We start from the raw sequence: 22,714 nt of genomic DNA, 5'->3' as shown, positions 1-22,714 counted from the left end.
ACAGTTCTCGAATAGGCAGGTGTCACATAATGCAAAACATGGGTCCCCTCGAATTGACATCAAGTAGCCTGCTCACGACGACGAAAGCAAATTTTACGTGCCAGTATTAGAGTTACAAGTGTCAGTACTAGAGTTATAAGAAGCAGCACCACCCCACTTGATGACTCAATATACAAATGCACAATATCGCTGCAATGGAACAAGCCAAAAAACATTTCAATTCTTTTGTGCTTAACAGGATGCACCATTTCATAACGCAGCAGCGTTAAGTCTGGTCCACCAATGAATATTTGCGTGTTGCATGGAAGGGAAAGAGCGTGTGACTGATTATGCAGCCTTTGCGCATGTCTAATTTCAGCTTACTAACAGGTGCTTTCGACTAGAGTATCCGTATATGATAAATACGCAGAATAGGTCCGTGCAAAACGAGCTGTAGAAATGGTGATGTTTATTTAGGCGATTGTGTCTGTCCTGTTGGAAAATATACCAACATGTAAAAATTAAATAGAAATGTATGAATGAAGTAATGGAGAGGAGTGTAACCAGCTTTGAAGGGATAAGGCCATATTATGTTTACAAACGATAGTGTTTTCTGTTAAAAGAGCTCGCCAGGTGGCCATATATTTTTACGATATACATTGAATTCGGGTTCTCTGCCCACAGGCGAAAAAAAACTTGATCTTCCTTCATCACGTATATTTATTGGCACTTTACCAGAGAAAGTTCTAGATCAGTGAAGTTAAATGCAACCTAGACAGGTGCAGTGTTCTGTTCTGTAACAATCCTACTTTTTTTTTTTCATTTAGAGTGTAAAATGATATAGAAATACTAGTGACCCCAAACTCTTCTTGATTCAAAAGGTATACAAAGCATGTGTTGGTATGCTTAGGCGCATAAATTGTAATGACAGAGCGCGGACAAAAAGAAATCATGCCTTTTCCTTACTGGCATCGACCCAGGGTGAGAGTGCGGGGGGGACAAATTTTGGCTGCTCACTATTAACGTCCCGCCGTTTTTAACTGTTCTCGTGTAGTGATGTATAAGAAATGCAAGTTTATTGGCCATGCCTCAAGCACCATAATTCCTTTTGACTTCAAGTGTGGTCCTTAAGGTCATTGCAACACGTAAATATAAAGAAACTTACCAATAAGCCTTGACTAATATTCTAGCTTCTTTCTTTCTGTGTGAAATTTGCCCAGAACGAAGAAGTAAAATGTGTTTCCATCTTACTCCTTGACATTTTTCTTGCTCGTCACCATCTTAAACAGCGCCATACGTTAAATGGTATAATCTCGACTACCACCTCAAGCTTGATAGTTTCGTAATTAGTACAGAGTACAGCATGAAATTCACAGACATGAAAACTAACCAGAAACGCGGTACATTACCTGACTAGCCTAACAATTGAAATCTTTATAGGAGATGCATCAAATATACAGGGTTATCCAATCATCATGCACCAAAATATAAAAAGATATGCAAATGCCACGTATCTGTACAGCGCCACGGTAAATTTATTTGCCACGGCGCTGTACACATAGTGTAATAATTTTTGGTATTCCGGCTAATTAAATAGCTAGTGTCGATCAATGAACTTCTCATATATTATAATTAGACGAAAGGGTCAGTGAGAAAATTGTAGTGCAGCACCAAAAACTCCCGATACCGCTTTCTGTTTCTCAATAGTTGCTACATAGACGTTTTTCTCCGAGCGTCAAAGAAGCTTGAGAATACACGCAAAATTGCCGCGCCATTGGCCGCTCGAGGCCTTCTGTGTGTAGTCTATACATGCGCTTCTTTCACGCTGGGAAAAAAAAAATTACTGTGGTATGTACCACACATTCAAGAACAGAAAACTGTATCGGGAGTTTTTCATGTTGCTGTACAAATTCTTCATTGACACTTTTCATCTAAATATATCATTAGAGAAGTTGAATAATTAATTACGACTAATTATGTACTTAGGCAGAATGCAAAAAAGAATCTGAGTTTCTTCAAGAGACAGTAAAACCATTACCTTGGTCCAGTTAAGTGACGATGAATTCTTGCATCTTTAAATCTTGGTGCATGATAGATGGGACACCTTATTGATAGTGAACATGCATAGGCAAACAAGGCCCCCCCAAAACTAACAAGTAAGTTAGAAACAGCAAACCAGCAACAGCAAAAAACTAGATGTTTTGTTTATGACCGGACACAAAAGAAAAGACATCGCGTCATGATTAAAAGCTGCAAAAGAAAACAAGAATTTTAACCTGTGATAACTATGGAAAGAAGGCGGGGATACTCGCCAGTCTAGTAGTCCAGGCGCTTTTCTTCGCCTGACAGGACGTAGTGCCTGTCGAAGATGCTGCTTCTCCTTGTGACTTAGCGAAGAGGTGGCGTGCTGACACAGCTGCTGGCCTTGTAGTTACGGGACATAATTTCTATTAACTCCAGAAGCGTGAACATTTAGGCTGGTTCGATTACGTCTTGAACAGAAATAGCAACTAAAAGACGTGAGAAACAGACGTGTGCGCTGACTTCTAATAACCCCCTTGATAGCTGGTCCCACTTGCCTGCCGTAAATTTTGGTGGCATAAAAATTAACTCTGAATTTGCACCGTCGAATGTGGTGACTAAAATGGCCTGATGAAACCGACTTACTTGAACCTGCGCGCTCGGCAGCTGGTTCATTGGAATGTATCATTTGATGACTACGCGAATTCATCATCACCGTCATCATCATCAGCCTGGCTACGCCCACAGTAGGGCAAAGGCCTCTCCCATGCTTCCCCAACTGCCCCGGTCATGTGCTGATTGTGGCCATGTTGTATCTGCGAACTTCTTAATCGCATCCGCCCGCCTAACCTCTCCCGCCTCGTGCTAAGCTTATCTTCTCAGGGAATCTATTCCGTAACCCTTAATGGTCATGGGTAATTTTCCCGACCCTATTACATGCCTTGACCATGCACATTTTTTATTATTATTACCTATTATTACCATTATTACCATTATTTTTCTTCATTTCAACTTAGATGTCATTAACTCTCGTTTGTTCCCACTCCAAACCTGCTCTCTTCTTACCCCTTAACGTTACAGCCATCATTCTTCTTTCCATAGCTCGTTGCATAGTCCTCAATTTATGTAGAACTCTTTTCGTAAGCCTCCAGGGTTCTCCCCCATTTGTGAGCACTGGTAAGACACAGCTGTTATACACATTTCTCTTGAGGGATGCTGAGAACCTGCTGCAAACATCATCGCTGCATCCGATAAATTGATAAAACAATCCACGTAGCCACGGTAGCGCAACCTTGTTTAGTAAAACCATCTAGCTCATTTTCGCCAAAATTGAAGATTTGCAAAGGAGCACAGCCATAGATTATAAGCGATAGCGAGTGGTAGTATCGCTTGGTTATTTCATTTGCGCTGTACATCTTCCTTGTTCGTTTGTTCTTTCAGTACGTTGTACAGCACTTATATATTAGGTCTGTGCCAATAGTGCATTTTCGAGTCGAATCAAACACGAATGTCTAAGAGCAACGAACTTCGAATGCCGCATTGGACGTGTTCTTATTTTTGAACAAATTAAAATTTATTCCTTCTCTTCGGAATGTGTCAAAAAACGAGGTCGAATTACGTTTGTTTGAGCACTCTTGTAGTGACAATATAAACTGAAAGCCAAGTAGATTGAGCAGTGTGTAAATGAGAAATAACGTTTTCAAGTTATCTGATGTACAATACTGATGGCAGTAATAGAAAAGGGAACACGTCAGAATATTTACGTACATTGTATTCGGTGAAAAATGTGTCACCCTACAATGCTCAGCATTGTTCTGAAAGGATTCCAGCTTTACTCTGTTTAAGCAAGATATGTTTTGTTCAAAATAGATGTCTAATAGGCCGTCTACAAGTGAAACATTCTAGATGAATGACTAAAAAAATTACACGGTGTTAACAAGCACTCACGTGTTAGCGGCGATGCTGTTTAGGCGTTTTCGCTTTCGATCTCGAGCACTAAACGCACATTCCGCAAGCGGTGTCGTCCACCATGATGCTAGTGAGCGTAGCGTTGACGGTGTGTCCACCTTGCCTCGTTGTTTTCGAAAGCAAACGTGTTCTACGTCTCTTGAGGCCCCCTTGCCCATCGCTCACGTGCCATGCAGGTGCCGTGACTGGGGAACACACTACGGTGTGAAATATATTTTGATCGCAGTCAATGTAATCTGACGCCCATGATGCGCAGAGGGCAACAATATTCTTATTGTACTGCAGCGAAGTGTCAACGAAGTTTCTTCTCTCATTGGCATACGCGTAGACAGCGTCCCTTGAGCGTTCACTGGAAGAGTAGAAGCACTTACTGGCACACGCCTAAAGCCTCATCTGCGGACGCCGACGCCAATGAGGCCGATTTGAAATTCAGGAACTAGACAAAAAAATTTTAACGATTTGAAGTTATTGAGCTGAGGTTATTCGTCCTATGTGTTCAACAAAAAACTGGCGTTTACCTAACAGCGGAATTTCTCTGGCGAGAGATCTATTCGCAATACATAGTCCTCGCTTGCGTCGGTATCACTGTCTTGACTCTCCTTATTCGAGCGATTCTGATGTTCCTTATAATTGAGGACCAACTAATATTTGGCAATTTCGAATAGTCAATTCTTTAATGAAATGCGAATCAACTATTCAAATATTTGGAATATTTGAAATTTCGAATTCTTGCATGCCCTTTTTCTCTCACCTGTAATAAATTTTCTCATTTAATATTTAGCAGCTTTTATTAACCACACTTCGAATTTCTTAATTGTTTCAAATCGGCTTTAGTGGATTTTAGTTTATAGGGAACTATCCGGTATAATCTTGGTCTTTCTTCACCGCAAGTTGCGGTAGCATTTACACATCAAAATCCTATGCGATCGCAACATCTCGTACGGCGAAAGCGTCCGCAGTGCGCCCAGTACAGTGAACTTACAACTAATAAAACGTCATCGCTTGCAGTTCAATACGGCCGTAGGGAAGAAAGGCATTCGTGAGCGTACTGCGTGGCTCTTCTACAACGTGGACCTGCTGGACTTCAATCACAAGTGCCCCGAGCCTACGTACACTGTCCTCAGACTGTTTTGTGTGGCGTTGAAAAGTCCAAGCGATCAAAGGTGCCAATGACAGAGGAGCATCTTCGTTAAGTTGACATGGCCGTCACCTTTTTGCATGTACTAAGAAAATTAAAAAAAGGAATAAATTTGTGACACATCTTTGAAATGCTGCAGTCTCTGTGTTTTGAGTGACCACCTTCAGAGTGTGTACAGGCCCGTTTACTGTTTGCCAACCAGATGGCATGTTCTATGCGTTCAGTGTACCACGCCCTCTCCAGAAAAAAATTAAGGGGCAGGAATTCACAGTCGTTTATTACATGGGGAGGCCTTATAACGTAAAACTATTCCAATAAGTTTTGTTCCAATCGCCTGACGTCAAATTTGCGTAACCGCCGACGCAAGCATCGGGCAGGGTCCTGCAGGGTTGTCTGAACAGACCAATCAAACACTTTCCTCAATCATAGGAGGTCCCTTTTGTCTGCTTGAAAAACGAATAACCTTTCCTACACTGAGCGGCTTGTCTTATCTAATTGGCTGACAAGAGAGGAGGAGCACACTAAAGTGGAGAGGGACTCGATGGGACCGAGCCATCTGTTGAAAAATGATTACCGAATGAAGAGGGTGGTGCCGGCGTCTGCGATTGGTCCGCTTTCCCTTACTTAGCTTGCTGTGGCTGCTAGAAAATCGCGGCGACATGCAAAGGAAGCTTAAGAATGACACTAAAACGGATCCTCAGCAATGAAGCGTTGCCAGAACAAGGTCGTAAACGTGCCGAAAGTGCTGGAAAATTTTACATGGCCACACAGAAAGCTTTATTATACGGCTCTCCGGCAGGTGCGAGTAGGCATTGCCTGAATGATCGACAGGAGCCATGTTTTATTCCTTTCGGAACGGGGCAGCCTTCGGCTATTCAGAAGAAAGTTAAGTTTTGTTCGGCTGATTTATGCATCTTTAACGCGTACACGTAACTTTGACGCGGTGAGTTTTCGCGGTTTTTTAACGCCGCGTGACAGGCAGGGGAAGTGGGTGCAGCCGGAAAACTTTTGACGAATAGCCGAGGGCTAATGGGGAAAAGGCGTCGACACAGATATAACTTTTTTTCTTTTGTTCTGTCCAATCATACATAATCAGTGTGTAAACGTCATAGCAGATGGGGAGCTATTGCGGTTTTCGCGACGTCGCCTGACAGACAGGCGAAGTGGGGGTGGTCCGAAAAAGTTTTGGCCAATCGCGGAGGGCTGATTGCAGAATTGGAATAGAAAAGTTTGGAACAGCTTTATGTTATAGCGCCCATGGTATGGTAGACAATAAGACAGAGGTGTGGATCAGGGAGGAAATGGGGATAATCGGTATTCTAATCCACAGTACGACAAAAAATGGAACAGGGTAGGTAATGTAATGCGTAGGTTAGATAACAGGAGCACAAGTAGGGTTGCAAATGGCTGCCAAAGGAAGGGTAGCGCATCTGAGGACGGCAGAAGACTAGATGGGGCGATGAAATGAGGAAATTCGCAGGCACCAGTTGGAATCGGTTGGCGCAGGACATGGGTAGTTGGAGATCGCGGGGAGAGGCCTTCGTCCCGCAGTGGAAGTAAAATAAGCCAATGATGACGATTATGATGATGATGATGGTAATTACATGATGCCAAGTGGCGACATTCACACCCTTCTGTGGCATTGTATTGTAGAAAGAGACCGAAAATAACAAAATAGAATCTATTCGGAACATGCTAGCTACGGTACCTGCTTGTAATCTTTACGCATGCACATTTCCTCTCAAACTTGCTACAGTTAGTCCTTCAGTCTTCCACGTATATAGTTCTAAAAAACGAGTTCACTAACCGACGCGATAGTAACCGTATCAGGGTCTTGTCCTTTTGTATCTGCACTTACGTACGCTTGACAAAATATGCCATACATTTTAAGCTTTTCTGACACAATAAAATAAGAATATTCTATCGCAATGGGTGGTTTCTGCTTCGAGATGTTCCGCAGATTTGTGCTCAACGGAAACTACGCTATCACCTGTCATGTGGACACCCGGCGTGCCTGTTTCAGCCTCAACTGGTAACTGCATAGAATTTAATGCGATAATTTACGCCGGAAAATAAAAAAAACACGTGTGTTGAGAAAATTGCACAAACAGGCGTGGAGTGCGGCCTGATCCCGTTGACCAGAACCGGTAACGCACTCTCTCACCAGAGCAGGATTGGCCTCCCTGGTGCAGTACATGGCCTGAGCCATATTGTGCAGTGGCGGTGACGTGTCCTGATGTGGACTCCGACCGTTGATGGAGTGGGCTTCCGTATCTGGAGACAATGTGGCTAATATAAGATACACCCCTTCTTCCTTCATTCCTACATCCGGAATTTTTCATCGATGGGATTTTCACTCACAGTGCTCGGTCATACAGGCACATCACGCGTCTTGCAATAATTTAGCTCTTATACAAATCAAGGTTTATCTTTTATGCGAATCAATTCGTATCTTATGCTGCGTCACGTGTTCACTTGTATGTTCTGTAGATATCATTGCTTTTTTGCATCTTTTTCCAGACATATTCCTTGAAGCATTGTATATTCCTTGAACTGTTCATTTTTTCTGTACTGTACTTTCTAGTATTAGTGCCTTACGTAAATTTTACTCGTCTCTTTTCCTTGAAGTTTGCCTTTGTGCCATTTATTACTTCAGTTTTTTCCTTTTTCATTTTTTGATCTCTCTAGTAATGTTGAAGAGCTCTGCATTGGGACGTATCTACCTTTTCTACGCGAGTTCAAAAGCTGCTTACACTTTTTTTATGTCTTTCGTTTCGTAACACCCCTTACACAATGCCCCCTAGAGGGCCCGTAAGGTATTTTAAATAAAAAAGTGAACGAATAGGTACTTAAAAAACGAATAAAACCAAGAGCGTGCCTAAGGCATGTTTAAGAAACGGCAGCTGCAAACAGGATTGCAGACCATCTGATATCTTATTTTAAATAATGCATATGACCTCCTAACGTAGTCAATACTTTATACGCGCGAACGTGAAATCTAAAGTTGCGATAACTTAAAGGACAGGAGCCATATCAGGACGTAGTACAACAAGCGCAGCACCAAGAAAATTTGCCGATGCCTATAGCCTGCACAGATGGCACAGGACATACTGGTAATATTTTTAATCCATACTCATGCATTCAGCAATGGATTCACCCATTTTTTCCTAGAAAATCAGTAAGAAAGTTTTCAGAGCAAGGCGCATGTCAGTGCCGATTGTAGGAACTATGTGTACATCAAGAATAAAGCCCACGTTTTTTTTGAAGGTTTTAGTTCATCTGCCACACATGAGGGCGCTTGGCTAGTTTTTCCTTCTTTAGCTGTATGACAAAAAACATAGCTTTATGACAAAAGCAATGTTCACAAAAGGGGTTCAGAAAATTTAGTTATGGGAACTAATCGCATTTTTTTCTTTTCTTTTTTATTTTTTACCATAGGAAGGATATTAGGCAATATACAGTGAAAGCTCGTTAATTCGAACTTCAATAATTCGAATTTATGGATAATTCGAACTGTACGATTTGGTCCGGCCAAGCTCCATAGAAGTCTATGTATAAAAAAGTCTGTTAATTCGAACGCGAGAAGGTTCCCTCACGGATAATCCGAACTACGCTCGCCTGGCACACGGCCAGAGAAACACGCCTACTGCCTACACACAAGGCTGTATTGCCTCCGAAACGGAGAGAACGGCGAGAGAAGGCAAAATCGAAAAAAAATCTAACCTGCGCGGGGTCAGCCAGAAGCCAGCGGCGGCTGCCGCCTCTCCGTTCTACGTAACCTCCGAGACTTCTTGCCCGTTGCGAATTCCGGAGGCTTTACAAATCTTGTACAGCTGCTAATGTTGCGCGGAGATGGCACGGCAAGCGCCAAAACACAGAGAATCAAGTACGTCGCAGGTGCGCTTGCAATCAAGAACCAACGAATCAGGGCCTTCGCCACCTTCACGTGTTCAGCGTCTTTGTCTCAGCAGTCTTCATCGGTTGTGCACCTCTGTTTTCAGATTAGGAGGTATCGGCTATCGCGATTCATTGTGATGGTGTTAAGCCTCGGCTAACGTTCGTTTCGGTGGACATCGGTGGTGGGGCACAGTCGGACCCAGAGCTTCGACTTGAAGATGGCGTGTGCCCGCAGCAAACGCCATCACTTTCTGACATGCCCTACTGCTTCCAAATCGCAGTGTACTGTTGCTCTCCTTCACTTTCGTTAGTTCGAACTTTCGTTCACTCGAACTCAAGCGGCTTCCCCTTGCGGTTCGAATTAACGAGCCTTTACTGTAATAACAAGAGCTTGGTGGAGCAACCCAACGATTAAATTCACGTTTGAATGGCGATGCTCACAGTATCCATCCATCCATCCATCCATCCATCCATCCATCCATCCATCCATCCATCCATCCATCCATCCATCCATCCATCCATAATCCCAGTAGGAAACTATAATCCATCCAACTGTCTGTACATCTATCCTTGCGTCGCACAATTCCATTCATAATGAACGAGAGATGACCATAATCATGCTCTGTGACTGACGCACGTTTGGTGACACATAGTAGTGAATAAAATGTCTCAAATACCGCCATCTGCAGCCTGGATCGAGCAGCCAAGTCCCAAGGGAAACTCGGAAGTACTTGTCGAAAAGAACGACTCTTGTCGCCGCTACTACTAAGGTACTTATGTATGGATTGGAAACTTCATGAACTTTATTAGATGTAATTCATTTGAGTACAAACACGAAATTAAGAGCGGATAACAAGTTGTATAGATATGGGATGTTACGAAAATGACACGCCTTCTAGCGACGACATTACCGCCGGCATGATGATCGAAAAGTTTAGGTGTGGTTCACGTAGCATTTTCTGTGCTGCGCCATTGCTCGCATCGATTCTTTAGAGCCTGGTTACTGGCACGCGAAACACGGAACAGCGCTACACCGGCACCCGCCGCGGTAGGCAATGGCGATGCATTACTGAGTTGAATTTCAATTTTTAAAAAATGTGCAAGGTGTACTTATCAAACGCACCAATGCAACAAATGTGAATCGAGAGCCATTCTCGAACACATATTATCGAAATCCCGAGGGATAAGTAACAATAACGAGAACACGGCCTCTAGAAGCAACCTTGGCAAGCGCTGGGAGGCTGCGCTGCTCAGCCCTGCCCTCGAGGATCAACTGTGGGCTGACGAGCGGGAGGAACATGCCACCAGGAACTCCTGGCCGTCACCTAGGTGGGGCCTTTGGCCCTCCCCACCAACTACCAGGACACACAATCAAGTTATTTCCTTCTCCTCTTCCAAGGCGTACTTATCTGTCGCCTAAGAGATGCGAATGCGAACGCCTTGTAAAACCTAATGTGATTCAGCTTAATCCACATTCCTGTACGTAAAGTGTCCAAGTTACTGCTAGGAATGTGATGAGAGCTATTTGTTTTTGTTTCTAATTATGCAGGCCACAGTGAGTCTTCACGTAGTGCCTTCTCTTAGTGTGCATGTTTGTGAGAGTAGTAGTTGTCCCATGGGGTGGAGAGTGGGTTTTGAAATCACTCTTTTTCACTGCACTATGGCACGTCTCCTTAAGTGGCAATTGGGGGAGCATGTTTGCAATGAAAGCAGGTTTGAGAGATGTGACGAGGCAATTATATTGTCCATATTGCATGTACTTTATTGAGAATGAGAGCCTAGATCTATTTTTTTTATCATCGCCTTTAATGTTTCTTTGTTTTCGTCATTTGTCATTGGGCTGTACATTACTGAGATGTGGCTGCAGTGTCCATCAGTTGGATCGATGGTTTGGCATACCGTATGATAAAAATGGAAATTAGTGGTAATGTTGGAAAATATGTGCTCTGACTCGGTACGCGATGGAAAATCATGTGCTACGGTGATAAAATCGATATGGTGTGTGGTTCCGCACATGCTTTGCAGAGCACTGACCCAGGTTCATTGTGTGAGGAATAGTAAAATTGGAAAACACATCAGTAGCAAAAAGGTTAGGGAGTCAGCAGCCTTTCAAAATTTTAATGTGACGTCAGCCAATTGCAACTGCAGGAGCATAGTACAGGATAACTTCTTGGTGGTAGATATTGAGTTCTTGACGGTGGATATTGCATGTACTGTAATTTACTTTAAATTTTAAACATCATTTTTTGATTTTCAATTTGCTACCGCAGGGTTATGATTAGCCTACTGCGTCAACACTGCCTACTTGTCATTCACCAGCTTTAGCACAAATAATTTGATGCATTAAAAATTTAATTTGCACTTCCACTGAAATACCCATTTAGCAGCGAAGTGCCTGACAGGAAGCACAATGATGTATTGAAAGCAAAGATGGAAGCAGTGAAGAAGAAGGAACCAGTGTTCGGCATAAAAGGCCTATCCAGTCTGATCAAGCAGCGAGGCTTTCCTCTTGTTTGGGGGCTGCCTGCTGACTACATGCACTGTGTCTTGGAAGCTGTGACCAAACAGGTTCCCCGAAATGTGGCTGTCAGCTACTGGGTTCGCGTATTATTTTGGGAGGCACATTCAAGATCGGGACGGCCTTCGTCAGATCGTGCATTTCGGAAGGCTGTAGAGTGGCGCTCTTGGCTTCCTTTTATACAGCCTTCCATGGATCTCGGACACATCGGCGTGACCTTATCGGACACATCTTGCAAATTTTGCAAAGGCCTTGTTTCTTTTACTGAAGGATGTGGCATATAGGTTATTAACATATATAAGGTGCCTCAGAAAAGCTGGAAAGGCTGGCCAGCCTCTCCAAGGCACATTATTCCTGTTTATAGCCTTTATACCACAGTGTGCTATGCCATCTGTCAGCTCCATTCTTGATTTTGGATTTATATAAGGCTGTTGTTCCAGAAGGCGAAGTTTGTGCTGTTGAGAAGTATCGTTTACCATTTGTTCAGTATATGGCCAAGCTGTAGGGGCAGAACGCAATGACATTTAATGAGCGTCAATTATTGTACCTCACAAAGTCGACACGAATATTTGGCCCCCTATGGGCTACATGAACATTTCCCTTCGTAGATGGAATTGGCAGGGCACTGCAGCTTGTGAGAGCAGATAAATATCTGGCTGCTCAGATTGCTAAACGGTGCATCATTCACCAAATATTCAGAAGAGCTTCAGTGAATATGGACCATTCACCAAGTGTTTTGTCTACAAGAATACTCAACTCCAGCCCGGACATGCAACTCCGAGCCGTGGTGCAAGTCGAAGACGTCGCCGTCACGCATCACCTGGCAGCCACCTGATCTTTCTGACGGGCCCGTAAAATACCTCGCTACTCTGACGTATAAAGTTCTCTTTATCTCTGTCAGCCAAGAAAGAGCTAGAGCATAGTTACAAAAGGTGCTCACAGACATGTGTTCTTAGATAGGCACAGCCAGTTGTTCATATGCCAGACATTCTAAAAGGGCTTTTTGTTTCGTGATTCGGTGACAATACACAAGTATCGAAGTATTTGGGAACCCACATTGGCATCATGATTATTCACAGTTCGGAGAATTGTGTGCCAAGGAAAACTTGCTCTTGCTGTGTTAGAATGTCTGATGGGATGTACTCCTTCATTCTAGGGATTTACGCGAAGATAGGCAATAACTGCTTTCATTCTAAGCAGTGCTTACAACACCATTTGCATTTGACGTTCTGCGCATTGAGAGTGCCAGCTTCCACCTACTTCTGTGAATAATTTCTTGTATTGTTGTGATGAAGTGTCCTTGCGGTGGTGTCTTAGTGTGCGTAATAAACCATACTTCTGTGAGGTATCTAATAGGCTAAAAAAATTTGCCAAGTTAACTGGAAGGTCATGCATGTTCTGCAAGCATTCCTTTACAGGGACCCTAAAATGAAACATGAAATCAATTTAAATAGATAAAGAATTCTTCGAAATCTCTATTGTAAATTTTGTCTGTAATAGTTTGAATAAGAGGAGGTGAAGGTAAAAGTTCTATTTTTTTTTACTTTCGTGCTGAGACCTCAACTCGGGTACATCAGCGTGACGTCACCGATTTCAAACTGATTTCGTGATTGGGCCGCATTAGCTTACTCACGGCTACGCCAAACCATCCAAATTGAGTCTCTTGCTCCTTTAGAACATAATGTAGTCAATTCTTGCCGAGAAAGGCTTAACTAAGCCCTAGTCGATTCCGACAAAATCTATGACGTCACAGTGTGCTGCTGCGAAAACCTGGTCGGCGTTGCCACCTATCTCTTGTTTCCGTGCCTTTTCTGGCTTACTAAGCGTTTTCTCACATAAGACTGGTGTTTTGGTATTCTAGAAGGGTCATTTACTAATACAACGAAATCATCTTTCTATTTAGTGTCCGTTTATGAATAGTGACTGCAACTTGCAATACTTCACTGTTATAATTATATTGCAAAATAGAGAGAAGGCGACCGGCACGACCATGCAGCGGTCACGTTCACTGACGAGTCATGAGTGTTCTGTAAACATATATTTAGGCACAGGGAGTAGTAGCTTGGGTGCGTACTAAGTAGTAAGCAGTAGTTGTAGTAATAATATTGACACGTGTACTTATCTTTATCGGGCGACCACGTTTGGCCGCCTAACAAATGTTATCGTGCAGCGCAGGACGCGCTTGCATGTAAAAGAAGTTTCTGGAATGTTATCGATGGTTCCGTCCACTGTCTTTCACCCAACTTGTGTAATCTGATTGCATGTATGCGCGACGCGAATAGTGTAGAACTTTGTGGAAGACACCTGGGTCCCATCGGTTAATCTGGAACATTCGACGGCTGATCTATAAAAGCCGACGCGCTTGACCCGCTGATCAGACTTACGACAATCGCCGACTGTGTTCGGCGCTCTCGTTGTGCTTTGAGTGTAGCCTTTTTTGTGGGCACAGGTTCGCCCAATAAAAGCTAGTTTTGTCTTTCACAGTACTTCTACTGTGTTCTTTGACGTCACGACCACGTGACATCTGGAGGAGGTGCTTGTGCGTTCATGTACCGAACGCCCCCGCAAAGCCGCAATCGAAGCCCGACGACAAAACCAACGTCGCCCAAGACCAGCGTGCTAGCCGCCGACTGCAAGGACTGCCCCCAGAGCACGGACTTCTACCTGAGACGAGCAGGAACATTGCCACCAAGTCCACCGCAATGGCAGCCCCAGCATCCCCCGTCGTGCTGCAGCAGCCCAGGGAGCCCCCTACATTCCGCGGTTCAGCATTCGAGGACCCGGAAACCTGGCTCGAGACGTACGAGAGGGTCGCTGCATTTAACAGCTGGAACAGCGACGACAAACTTCGGCATGTCTTCTTCGCACTAGAAGACGCTGCCAGGACGTGGTTCGAGAACAGAGAAACTGCCTTAACGACCTGGGACCTTTTCCGAAGCGGCTTCCTGCAAACATTCGCAAGCGTCGTACGCCGAGAACGAGCCCAAGCACTACTAGAAACCCGAGTGCAGCTGCCTAACGAGACCACCATGATTTTTACCGAAAAGAAATGAGCCGCCTATTCCGCCACGCCGACCCGGAAATGTCCGAGGAAAAGAAAGTCCGGCTACTAATGCGTGGTGTAAAGGAGCAACTTTTCACTGGTATGTTACGAAACCCACCGAAGACCGTCGACGAGTTTCTACGCGAGGCCACTAGCATCGAGAAAACACTTGAGATGCGAAACCGGCAATTCGACCGCCGCACCAACACTACAAAATATGCCGGACTTCAATTACTGGCCTCCGACGACCTGCGCGAGGCTATCAGGGCAGTCGTACGAGAGGAGCTTCAGAAGATCTTCCCGCCGTCGCAGCCCCAAGTGGCCTCAATCGCTGACATCGTCAAAGATGAGGTTCAGCGGTCGCTTGGAGTTCCGGAGGTGCAACCTCAATTACCGCAACCCCAACCCGAAGCGATGACCTACGCCGCCGTCGTACGCCGCCAAGGCCCTCTTCCGCGACCACGCCAGGGCCCTGTAACGTCGCAATTCCGTCGACCACCGCCGCCGCCGCCGACAGCGTGCCCACCCGTCGCCCAGCGGAGCTACCCGAGGAAGACCGACGTTTGGCGCGCTCCTGACCATCGCCCGCTCTGCTACCACTGCGGGGAAGCGGGTCACGTCTACCGACGATGTCCATACCGGGAAATGGGACTGCGACGTTTCACCGTCAACGCTCCGCGCCCGCAGCAAGGTGAACGCCCTCGCGATATCGCTGACTACCTCGCGGCTACCAAGTGGAGCTCTCGACGACCGTCGCGTTCACCATCACCAGGCCGCTACCTGTCGCCGCAGCGCCGACCATACACTGGCCCAGCTCGGGGCCGGTCAGCGAGCCCATATCCGGAAAACTAAAAGCAGCAACCGATGGAGGTGCGGTTGCTGTCCGTCGAACTGTCGAAGACCCTCCGCCGCCGACGAAGACGCCGAAGAAACTACCTCGACGACATAACGACACGCCGCCGTCCCGACGAAGTCTGGAAGGAACGAATGCGACGACGAAAGACGACCTGACGTCATATACCAGCCACAGGTCAACGCGACGCAGTCGTGATCCGATGCCAAGACCGAACTGTAATGCAAGACAAATAGCCACCGACCTCGACGTGCTTCTCGACGGCCACGCAGTCACCGCCTTAGTCGACACAGGGGCTGATTACTCCGTCATGAGTGAACACATGGCCGCCCAGTTGAAGAAAGTTAAGACTACGTGGGAAGGCCCTCAAATTCGTACCGCCGGAGGACACCACATAACGCCGACTGGAATGTGCACGGCAAGAATTACCATTCACGACCGGACTTACCCTGTCACTTTCGTTATCCTCCAACAGTGTTCACGAGACGTCATTCTCGGCATGGACTTCCTCAACCAACACGGCGCAGTCATCGACCTGATGTCGAAGTCAATAACTCTGTCGGAAGACCATGCGATACCGTCGGAGAACCCTCGTAGTCACCACGCCTAGAGTGTGCTCGAAGATCAAGTGAGCATCCCGCCTCGTTGCAGCATTGTTATTTCGGTCGGCACCGAAACACCCGCTGACTTAGAAGGTGTCATCGAAGGCGACCAACGTCTACTGCTAGACCGTGAAATTTGCGTCGCAAGAGGGATCGCTCGACTGCACGGAGGAAACACGAAGGTGTTGCTGACAAACTTCAGCCAGGAGTTCAAGCACATCAACAAGGGCACGACGATCGCATACATCGAGGGAATTCGGGAAAACAGCAATGCGTTTGTCCTCTCGGATTCCGCCGCATCTACCCCGACGACCATGGTTGTCGAACCAGATTACGACATTTATCCAAGTCTCCCCGTGAAGAAGTCTGCTCCGTCGATACAAAGGCTGCTTTTCGACGTCATCCAGGATTCGACAAACACCAGTCGCCAAGCATCGCATAATCACCGAGGAGTACGCTCGACCACTTCGCCAGAGCCCTTACCGAGTTTCGCCGCGAGAACGTGAAGCTATAAGAGAACAAGTCGACGAAATGCTGCGCGACGACATCATCCAGCCGTCGAAAAGCCCGTGGGCATCTCCTGTTGTGCTGGTGAAGAAAAAGGACGGAACCCTTCGTTTCTGCGTCGATTACCGTCGTCTGAACAAGATCACGAAGAAGGACGTATACCCTCTCCCACGGATAGACGACGCATTGGATCGGCTCTGCAACGCTAAATACTTCTCCTCGATGGACCTCAAGTCTGGCTATTGGCAAATAGAACTCGACGAAAGAGATCGTGAAAAGACCGCCTTCATCACCCCAGACGGCCTCTACGAGTTCAAGGTTATGCCATTTGGACTGTGCTCGGCGCCTGCAACGTTCCAGCGCATGATGGACACGGTTTTAGCAGGATTGAAGTGGCAGACCTGTCTCGTTTACTTGGATGACGTCATTGTACTCGCCGAAAGTTTTGACGATCACCTTAGGCGGCTCGCCACAGTACTAGAGGCCATCAAGTCATCAGGGCTCACTCTGAAGCCAGAAAAGTGCCGCATCGCTTACGATGAGCTTCTATTCCTAGGCCACGTCATCAGCAAATCCGTAGTACGCCCCGACCCGCAGAAAACAGCTGCCATCGCAAAGTTCCCGCAGCCCACCGACAAGAAGGCAGTGCGTAGATTTCTTGGCATGTGTGCCTACTACAGGCGATTTGTCAAGGACTTTTCACGCTTCGCTGAACCACTGACACAGCTAACTAAATGTTACGTCGAGTTCAAGTGGGAAACGCCACAGGCCGACGCATTTCAAGAACTCAAACGACGCATGCAGTCGCCGCCCGTACTTGCGCACTTCGACGAGCACGCCGATACCGAAATACACACTGACGCCAGTAGCCTAGGCCTCGGTGCCGTCCTAGTCCAGAGAAAAGATGGACATGAACACGTGATAGCTTACGCTAGCCGATCATTGTCAAAATCGGAAGGCAATTATTCTACAACCGAAAAGGGAATGCCTCGCCATCGTTTGGGCCACAGCGAAATTTCGCCCTTACTTATATGGCAGGCCATTCAAGGTGGTCAGCGATCATCACGCGTTGTGTTGGCTAGCTAACCTAAAAGACCCTTCAGGACGGCTGGCACGGTGGAGCCTCAGGCTACAAGAATACGACATCACTGTAATCTACAAGTCCGGACGAAAACACTGAGATGCCGATTGCCTATCCCGCGCCCCCATTGACCCGCCGCCGCAAGATGACGAGGATGACGACGCCTTCCTTGGAATAATAAGCGCGGAAGACTTCGCCGAACAGCAACGAGGAGACTCGGAGCTAAAAGCCGTAATCGAGTATTTGGAAGGGCACACCGACGTTGTCCCAAGGGCATTTAAGCGTGGATTATCTTCGTTCACGCTTCAAAACAACCTACTCGTGAAGAAGAACTTCTCACCAGTCCGCGCCAACTACCTTCTTGTTGTTCCGTCGGCGCTACGTCCAGAAGTACTGCACGTTCTACATGACGATCCGACCGCTGGGCACCTTGGTTTCTGCCGGACGCTATCGAGGATACAAGAAAGGTATTACTGGCCGCGCCTAACCGCCGATGTCGCCCGTTACGTCAAGACATGCCGCGACTGTCAGCGACGCAAGACACCACCGACCAGACCAGCGGGATTACTACAGCCGATCCAGCCTCCTTACCGACCTTTTCAGCAGATCGGGATGGACTTGTTGGGTCCGTTTCCGACATCAGCTTCCGGAAATAAGTGGATTGTCGTGGCGACGGACTATCTCACCGGCTTCGCTGAAACTAAAGCTCTACCGAAAGGCAGCGCAGCCGAAGTGGCTAAATTTTTCGTCGAGAACATCCTGTTGCGACATGGTGCTCCAGAAGTCCTCATCACCGACTGAGGAACGGCCTTTACCGCGGAGCTCACTCAAGCCATTCTGAACTACAGTCAGAAAAGGCACAGGAGGACAACGGCCTACCACCCGCAGACGAATGGTCTTACGGAGCGGCTGAATAAGGCCCTCGCCGACATGCTAGCGATGTACGTCGACGTCGAACACAAAACGTGGGATGACGTCCTGCCGTACGTAACATTCGCTTACAACACGGCGGTGCAAGAAACAACACAGATCACGCCGTTCAAGTTGGTTTACGGCAGGAACCCGACGACGACGCTCGACGCCATGTTGCCGCACGTCACTGACGAAGAGAATCTTAACGTCGCTACCTATCTCCAGCGCGCCGAAGAAGCCCGACAACTCGCCCGCCTACGGATCGAAAATCAGCAGCGTACCGACAGCCGACACTACAACCTCCGACGACGCTTCGTCGAGTACCAGCCCGGCGACCGTGTTTGGGTATGGACCCCGATACGCCGACGAGGACTGAGTGAGAAACTACTTCGACGCTATTTCGGACCCTACAAGGTCATCCGACGTATTGGCGCACTGGACTATGAGGTCGTGCCAGACGGCATTTCGCATTCACAGCGGCGCCGCGCACGACCTGAAGTAGTCCACGTGGTGCGTCTTAAACCGTTTTACGGACGCTAACGAACTTCCCTTATTTTGTTGTTTTCTTTGCTACGAGTGCCTATTTTCGTTTGTTTGCAGCATCGGGTCGATGCTTTTTAAGAGGGGGGTAATGACACGTGTACTTATCTTTATCGGGCGACCACGTTTGGCCGCCTAACGAATGTTATCGTGCAGCGCAGGACGCGCTTGCATGTAAAAGAAGTTTCTGGAATGTTATCGATGGTTCCGTCCACTGTCTTTCACCGCAACTTATGTAATCTGATTGCATGTATGCGCGACGCGAATAGTGTAGAACTTTGTGGAAGACACGTGGGTCCCATCGGTTAATCTAGAACATTCGACGGCTGATCTATAAAAGCCGACGCGCTTGACCCGCTGATCAGATTTACGACGATCGCCGACTGTGTTCGCCGCTCTCGTTGTGCTTTGAGTGTAGCCTTTTTTTGTGGGCACAGGCTCGCCCAATAAAAGCTAGTTTTGCCTTTCACAGTATTTCTACTGTGTTCTTTGACGTCACGACCACGTGACAATATTAGTAGTTCTATTACATGTTTACACAAGGCGGGCGGCGTTCATTGCTCTATTTTTACACCTGAAATGTTATGCAACTTTAGCGAAACGGATTAACTTCGTGGAGGAATCTGCTTGAATGTGGTTATAATACTTCTTCGTTGGGGTCCGGAAATTGGGAATTATCGGGTTTTATTTAAACGGCACGGCTCTAAATAGGCATAACAATAGGGGCCTGTTATCAAATTGTCCAATGAGGAACAGCTCATTATGCATTTGCGCCTAGGCGTCTCAGCATGTTGTCCAATCTTAAAGAATATTTTATTTATTGATTAGTTGTATTAGGCCTATCCTAAGCGACCGGTCTTTTCCTTAAGGCTGACTGCTGTATACATACTATTCAGGCATGTATGACCCTTTATGCTAAAGCCATTGGCTCGTTTGTACTAAAATAAATAGTTGAAGCAGTGCTCCGCTATGTTTGTGCGTCTTTTTCTTGTTTCCCGTAGAAATGTTGCCAACATTAAGACCTCGGTGTCTGTTGTGACAGTTTTGGCTCGGAAATTTTCCTACAGAAGTGAGGTTTTGAAAATCAAGTCAACCACGGCACCCAATAAATCAGCGTTCCTTTTATTCTTCAGCCCGTGTGAGCTATCACACTGCTCGACTTGTGGAAAAGTTCATGACCACGCACATGTCGGGGCTTTCGTATCGGCTCAGAAGGTAGTTACTCAACGGGCGAATGGTAGAGAGGCGCCTGAAAGCGCCTGCGCTTAAGCCTATCTCTTCGCAGGCTTCAGGTGACGAGTCAAAATTGACGTCGTAGGCGGCCAGGCTGAAGTGAACGTCTGTGAAATTGGTTTTGGAACCACACACCTGCGGAGAACCAGCGTTGAAGGTGATGAGTCATCAAAACAGTACTGACACATATTTTCGAATCAGTCAAAACTCCGCCACGCATCTTCGCCCGCGGATGGCGCTTAGCAAGTATAATGGTTGGAAAGCATGCGAAGTATTGAACATGGCAGCATGACGCGTTTTCTGTTTCGCAGTCTCTGACAGCGCGTGCTGTCTGCAAAAGCATAGCCTTCGAGATACGATATGCTGCTTCTTCGAATGGGCAATGACTGCAGGGACGTGGGTTTTGACGTGACCTATTTGAAGCTAGAAAGTTTGTCTTGAAATGCCGGAACTGGTATGATGGACAGAACCGTGATATCGGCTCGGAGCAACAGTTATGGGCGTCTTATAGTAAAGGGGTAGGTAGGATGGTGTTGCACGTGTCAGAATATATGGTCTCCAGACCCAGGCCCCAGCGACCGTTGCCACTGAGTAACCGAGACTTATCTCGAACCATAAGCACCTTCATGCTGCGCATGCCGAAAGGTATTGCAGAGCCATAATTACGTCATAGCCGCCATGTCAGAACGTCAGCTATAAACAAGACCGCTCCTGTGCACCGCATTTCTTTTGGTTGCGCTCACGTGTAACTACCGCAGTGACCCCACGAACGGAGTGAGTCAGTATATCACGACGTCATGACGCAGGCAGCTCCTGGGTACCGAAACTGGTCCGTAGGAAGAAGTGCTTTAGGTAATTTTTTGAGTGTTTTTACGCTGCCATCGTATTACCTAATATCTGGGAGGCAGATACATATATTTTGCGAAAGAGAATGACAAGTCGTGTTTCATTTCTGTGGACGCAGATTTTGCCACAACCTTTTCTTACGGTATAACTGATTATGACACGACTTGTGTACTCGGACTTCCGGCTCAGTGGAGTCTGATAAAGCCTTCTTTATGGAGTAGAACGTGCATGTTGCTCCCGCTCCTTGCTTGAAGTTTACTGGAGTGATCTTTCGAGGGAGACCTTCTCTTATAGGCGGATAGTTAGCATTATTTCCCCATTAAAGCCACCCGTTAACCCACAGCTCTATACTTTTCATAGCACTGCCACCCAGCCTTGTGTTGGACTTTGAAGTTGTGTGCTAAATTCTCCGAATTCTTTCTGTCAAGCCATCGCCATGAGCGCAGATTGCCCTAGATACATATTGCTTTTTTGGCTAGTCTTCCAACGCACATCGGCCACTACCACATGCTCTGTTGCTGGCGTCGCTTCTATGACAAACAGTCCAAAAAATCAGGAAATATTGCTGAATATTCCCTTCTCCAAGTGGCGTGAGGGTAGGCTTAAAGTCATGTTGACGAAGGGCCTCTTTTGTGCTTTATGTCATCAACTCTGTCAGCCTGACGCTGAGAGTACTAACACCGAAAGGAAACATAGCTTGAGGCTTGGAAGGGAACCTAGGGCTTAACGCCCTCCCTCAGTGGAGGTGGGACCTTCAGAAGTCGGCGACCAGTAGAGCGTGCACACACTCGCACGTTCTCGTTCACACACACAAACATATATATATATATATATATATATATATATATATTTATATATCAAAGAAATGTTCTGTAGGTCCGGTGCATAGGTTGTGGAATAAACGAAGGAGCACGCTCACGAAAATTGCATTCTTGCTGTGTTAACGTTTCGGCCGTGGCATGGACTTCTTCGGAATACACCATGTATATATATATATATATATATATATATATATATATATATATATATATATATATATATATATATATATATATATATATATATATATATATTTGTCATATAATGAGAAGCCAACAAACACTGACACCAAGGACAACATAGGGGAAATTGCATGTGCTTAATAAATGAAATAAGTAACGATAAATTGATGGAAAATAAAGTGGATGGCAAAACAACTTGCCGCAGGTGGGAACCGAACCCACAACCTTCGCATGTCGCGTGCGATGCTCCACCAATTGAGCTACCGCGGCGGCGTTTCCCCATCCACTTTCTTGGGTATTTATGTGTACTAGTAGAATCCTGGGTGTGTTAGCCAGCGCCCCCACTCACACACCTTGGTGGCGGACGTGGAACGTCTTTTTTGCCGCAGGCGTCACGAGAACGTGATCGTTTCGGGTGAAGACAACTGGTCAATAAACCCACATATGCTACCTGGAGGCATCAATGTTGCCGGCATCAATGTCCGGCACACCCACGATTCTACTAGTACACATAAATACCCAAGAAAGTGGATGGGGAAACGCCGCCGCGGTAGCTCAATTGGTAGAGCATCGC

General features: G+C 46.3%; 2 protein-coding genes across 3 annotated transcripts in view; one reads left to right on the top strand and one right to left on the bottom strand.

Moving 5' to 3' along the window:
• LOC135914139 (uncharacterized) overlaps positions 1-5,225 on the top strand; it is a 120,235-nt gene extending 115,010 nt beyond the window's left edge. For both annotated transcript variants that reach the window (XM_065446893.1, XM_065446892.1), the window contains exon 14: positions 4,978-5,225. In XM_065446893.1, coding sequence (XP_065302965.1) covers positions 4,978-5,142 — 165 coding nt within the window. In that variant the 3' untranslated portion in view covers positions 5,143-5,225. The remainder of the gene's footprint in view (positions 1-4,977) is intronic.
• Positions 5,226-20,166: 14,941 nt separating this feature from the next.
• LOC135914138 (uncharacterized) overlaps positions 20,167-22,714 on the bottom strand; it is a 191,044-nt gene continuing 188,496 nt past the window's right edge. Inside the window, exon 9 of the mRNA XM_070528941.1 lies at positions 20,167-20,428. Coding sequence (XP_070385042.1) covers positions 20,207-20,428 — 222 coding nt within the window. The 3' untranslated portion in view covers positions 20,167-20,206. The remainder of the gene's footprint in view (positions 20,429-22,714) is intronic.

The sequence above is a fragment of the Dermacentor albipictus genome, unplaced genomic scaffold, assembly GCF_038994185.2.
Source record: "Dermacentor albipictus isolate Rhodes 1998 colony unplaced genomic scaffold, USDA_Dalb.pri_finalv2 scaffold_15, whole genome shotgun sequence".
Lineage (NCBI taxonomy): Eukaryota > Metazoa > Arthropoda > Arachnida > Ixodida > Ixodidae > Dermacentor > Dermacentor albipictus.
The sequence above is the reverse complement of the archived record's forward strand: the minus strand, read 5'-3'. Positions and strand labels throughout refer to the sequence as shown.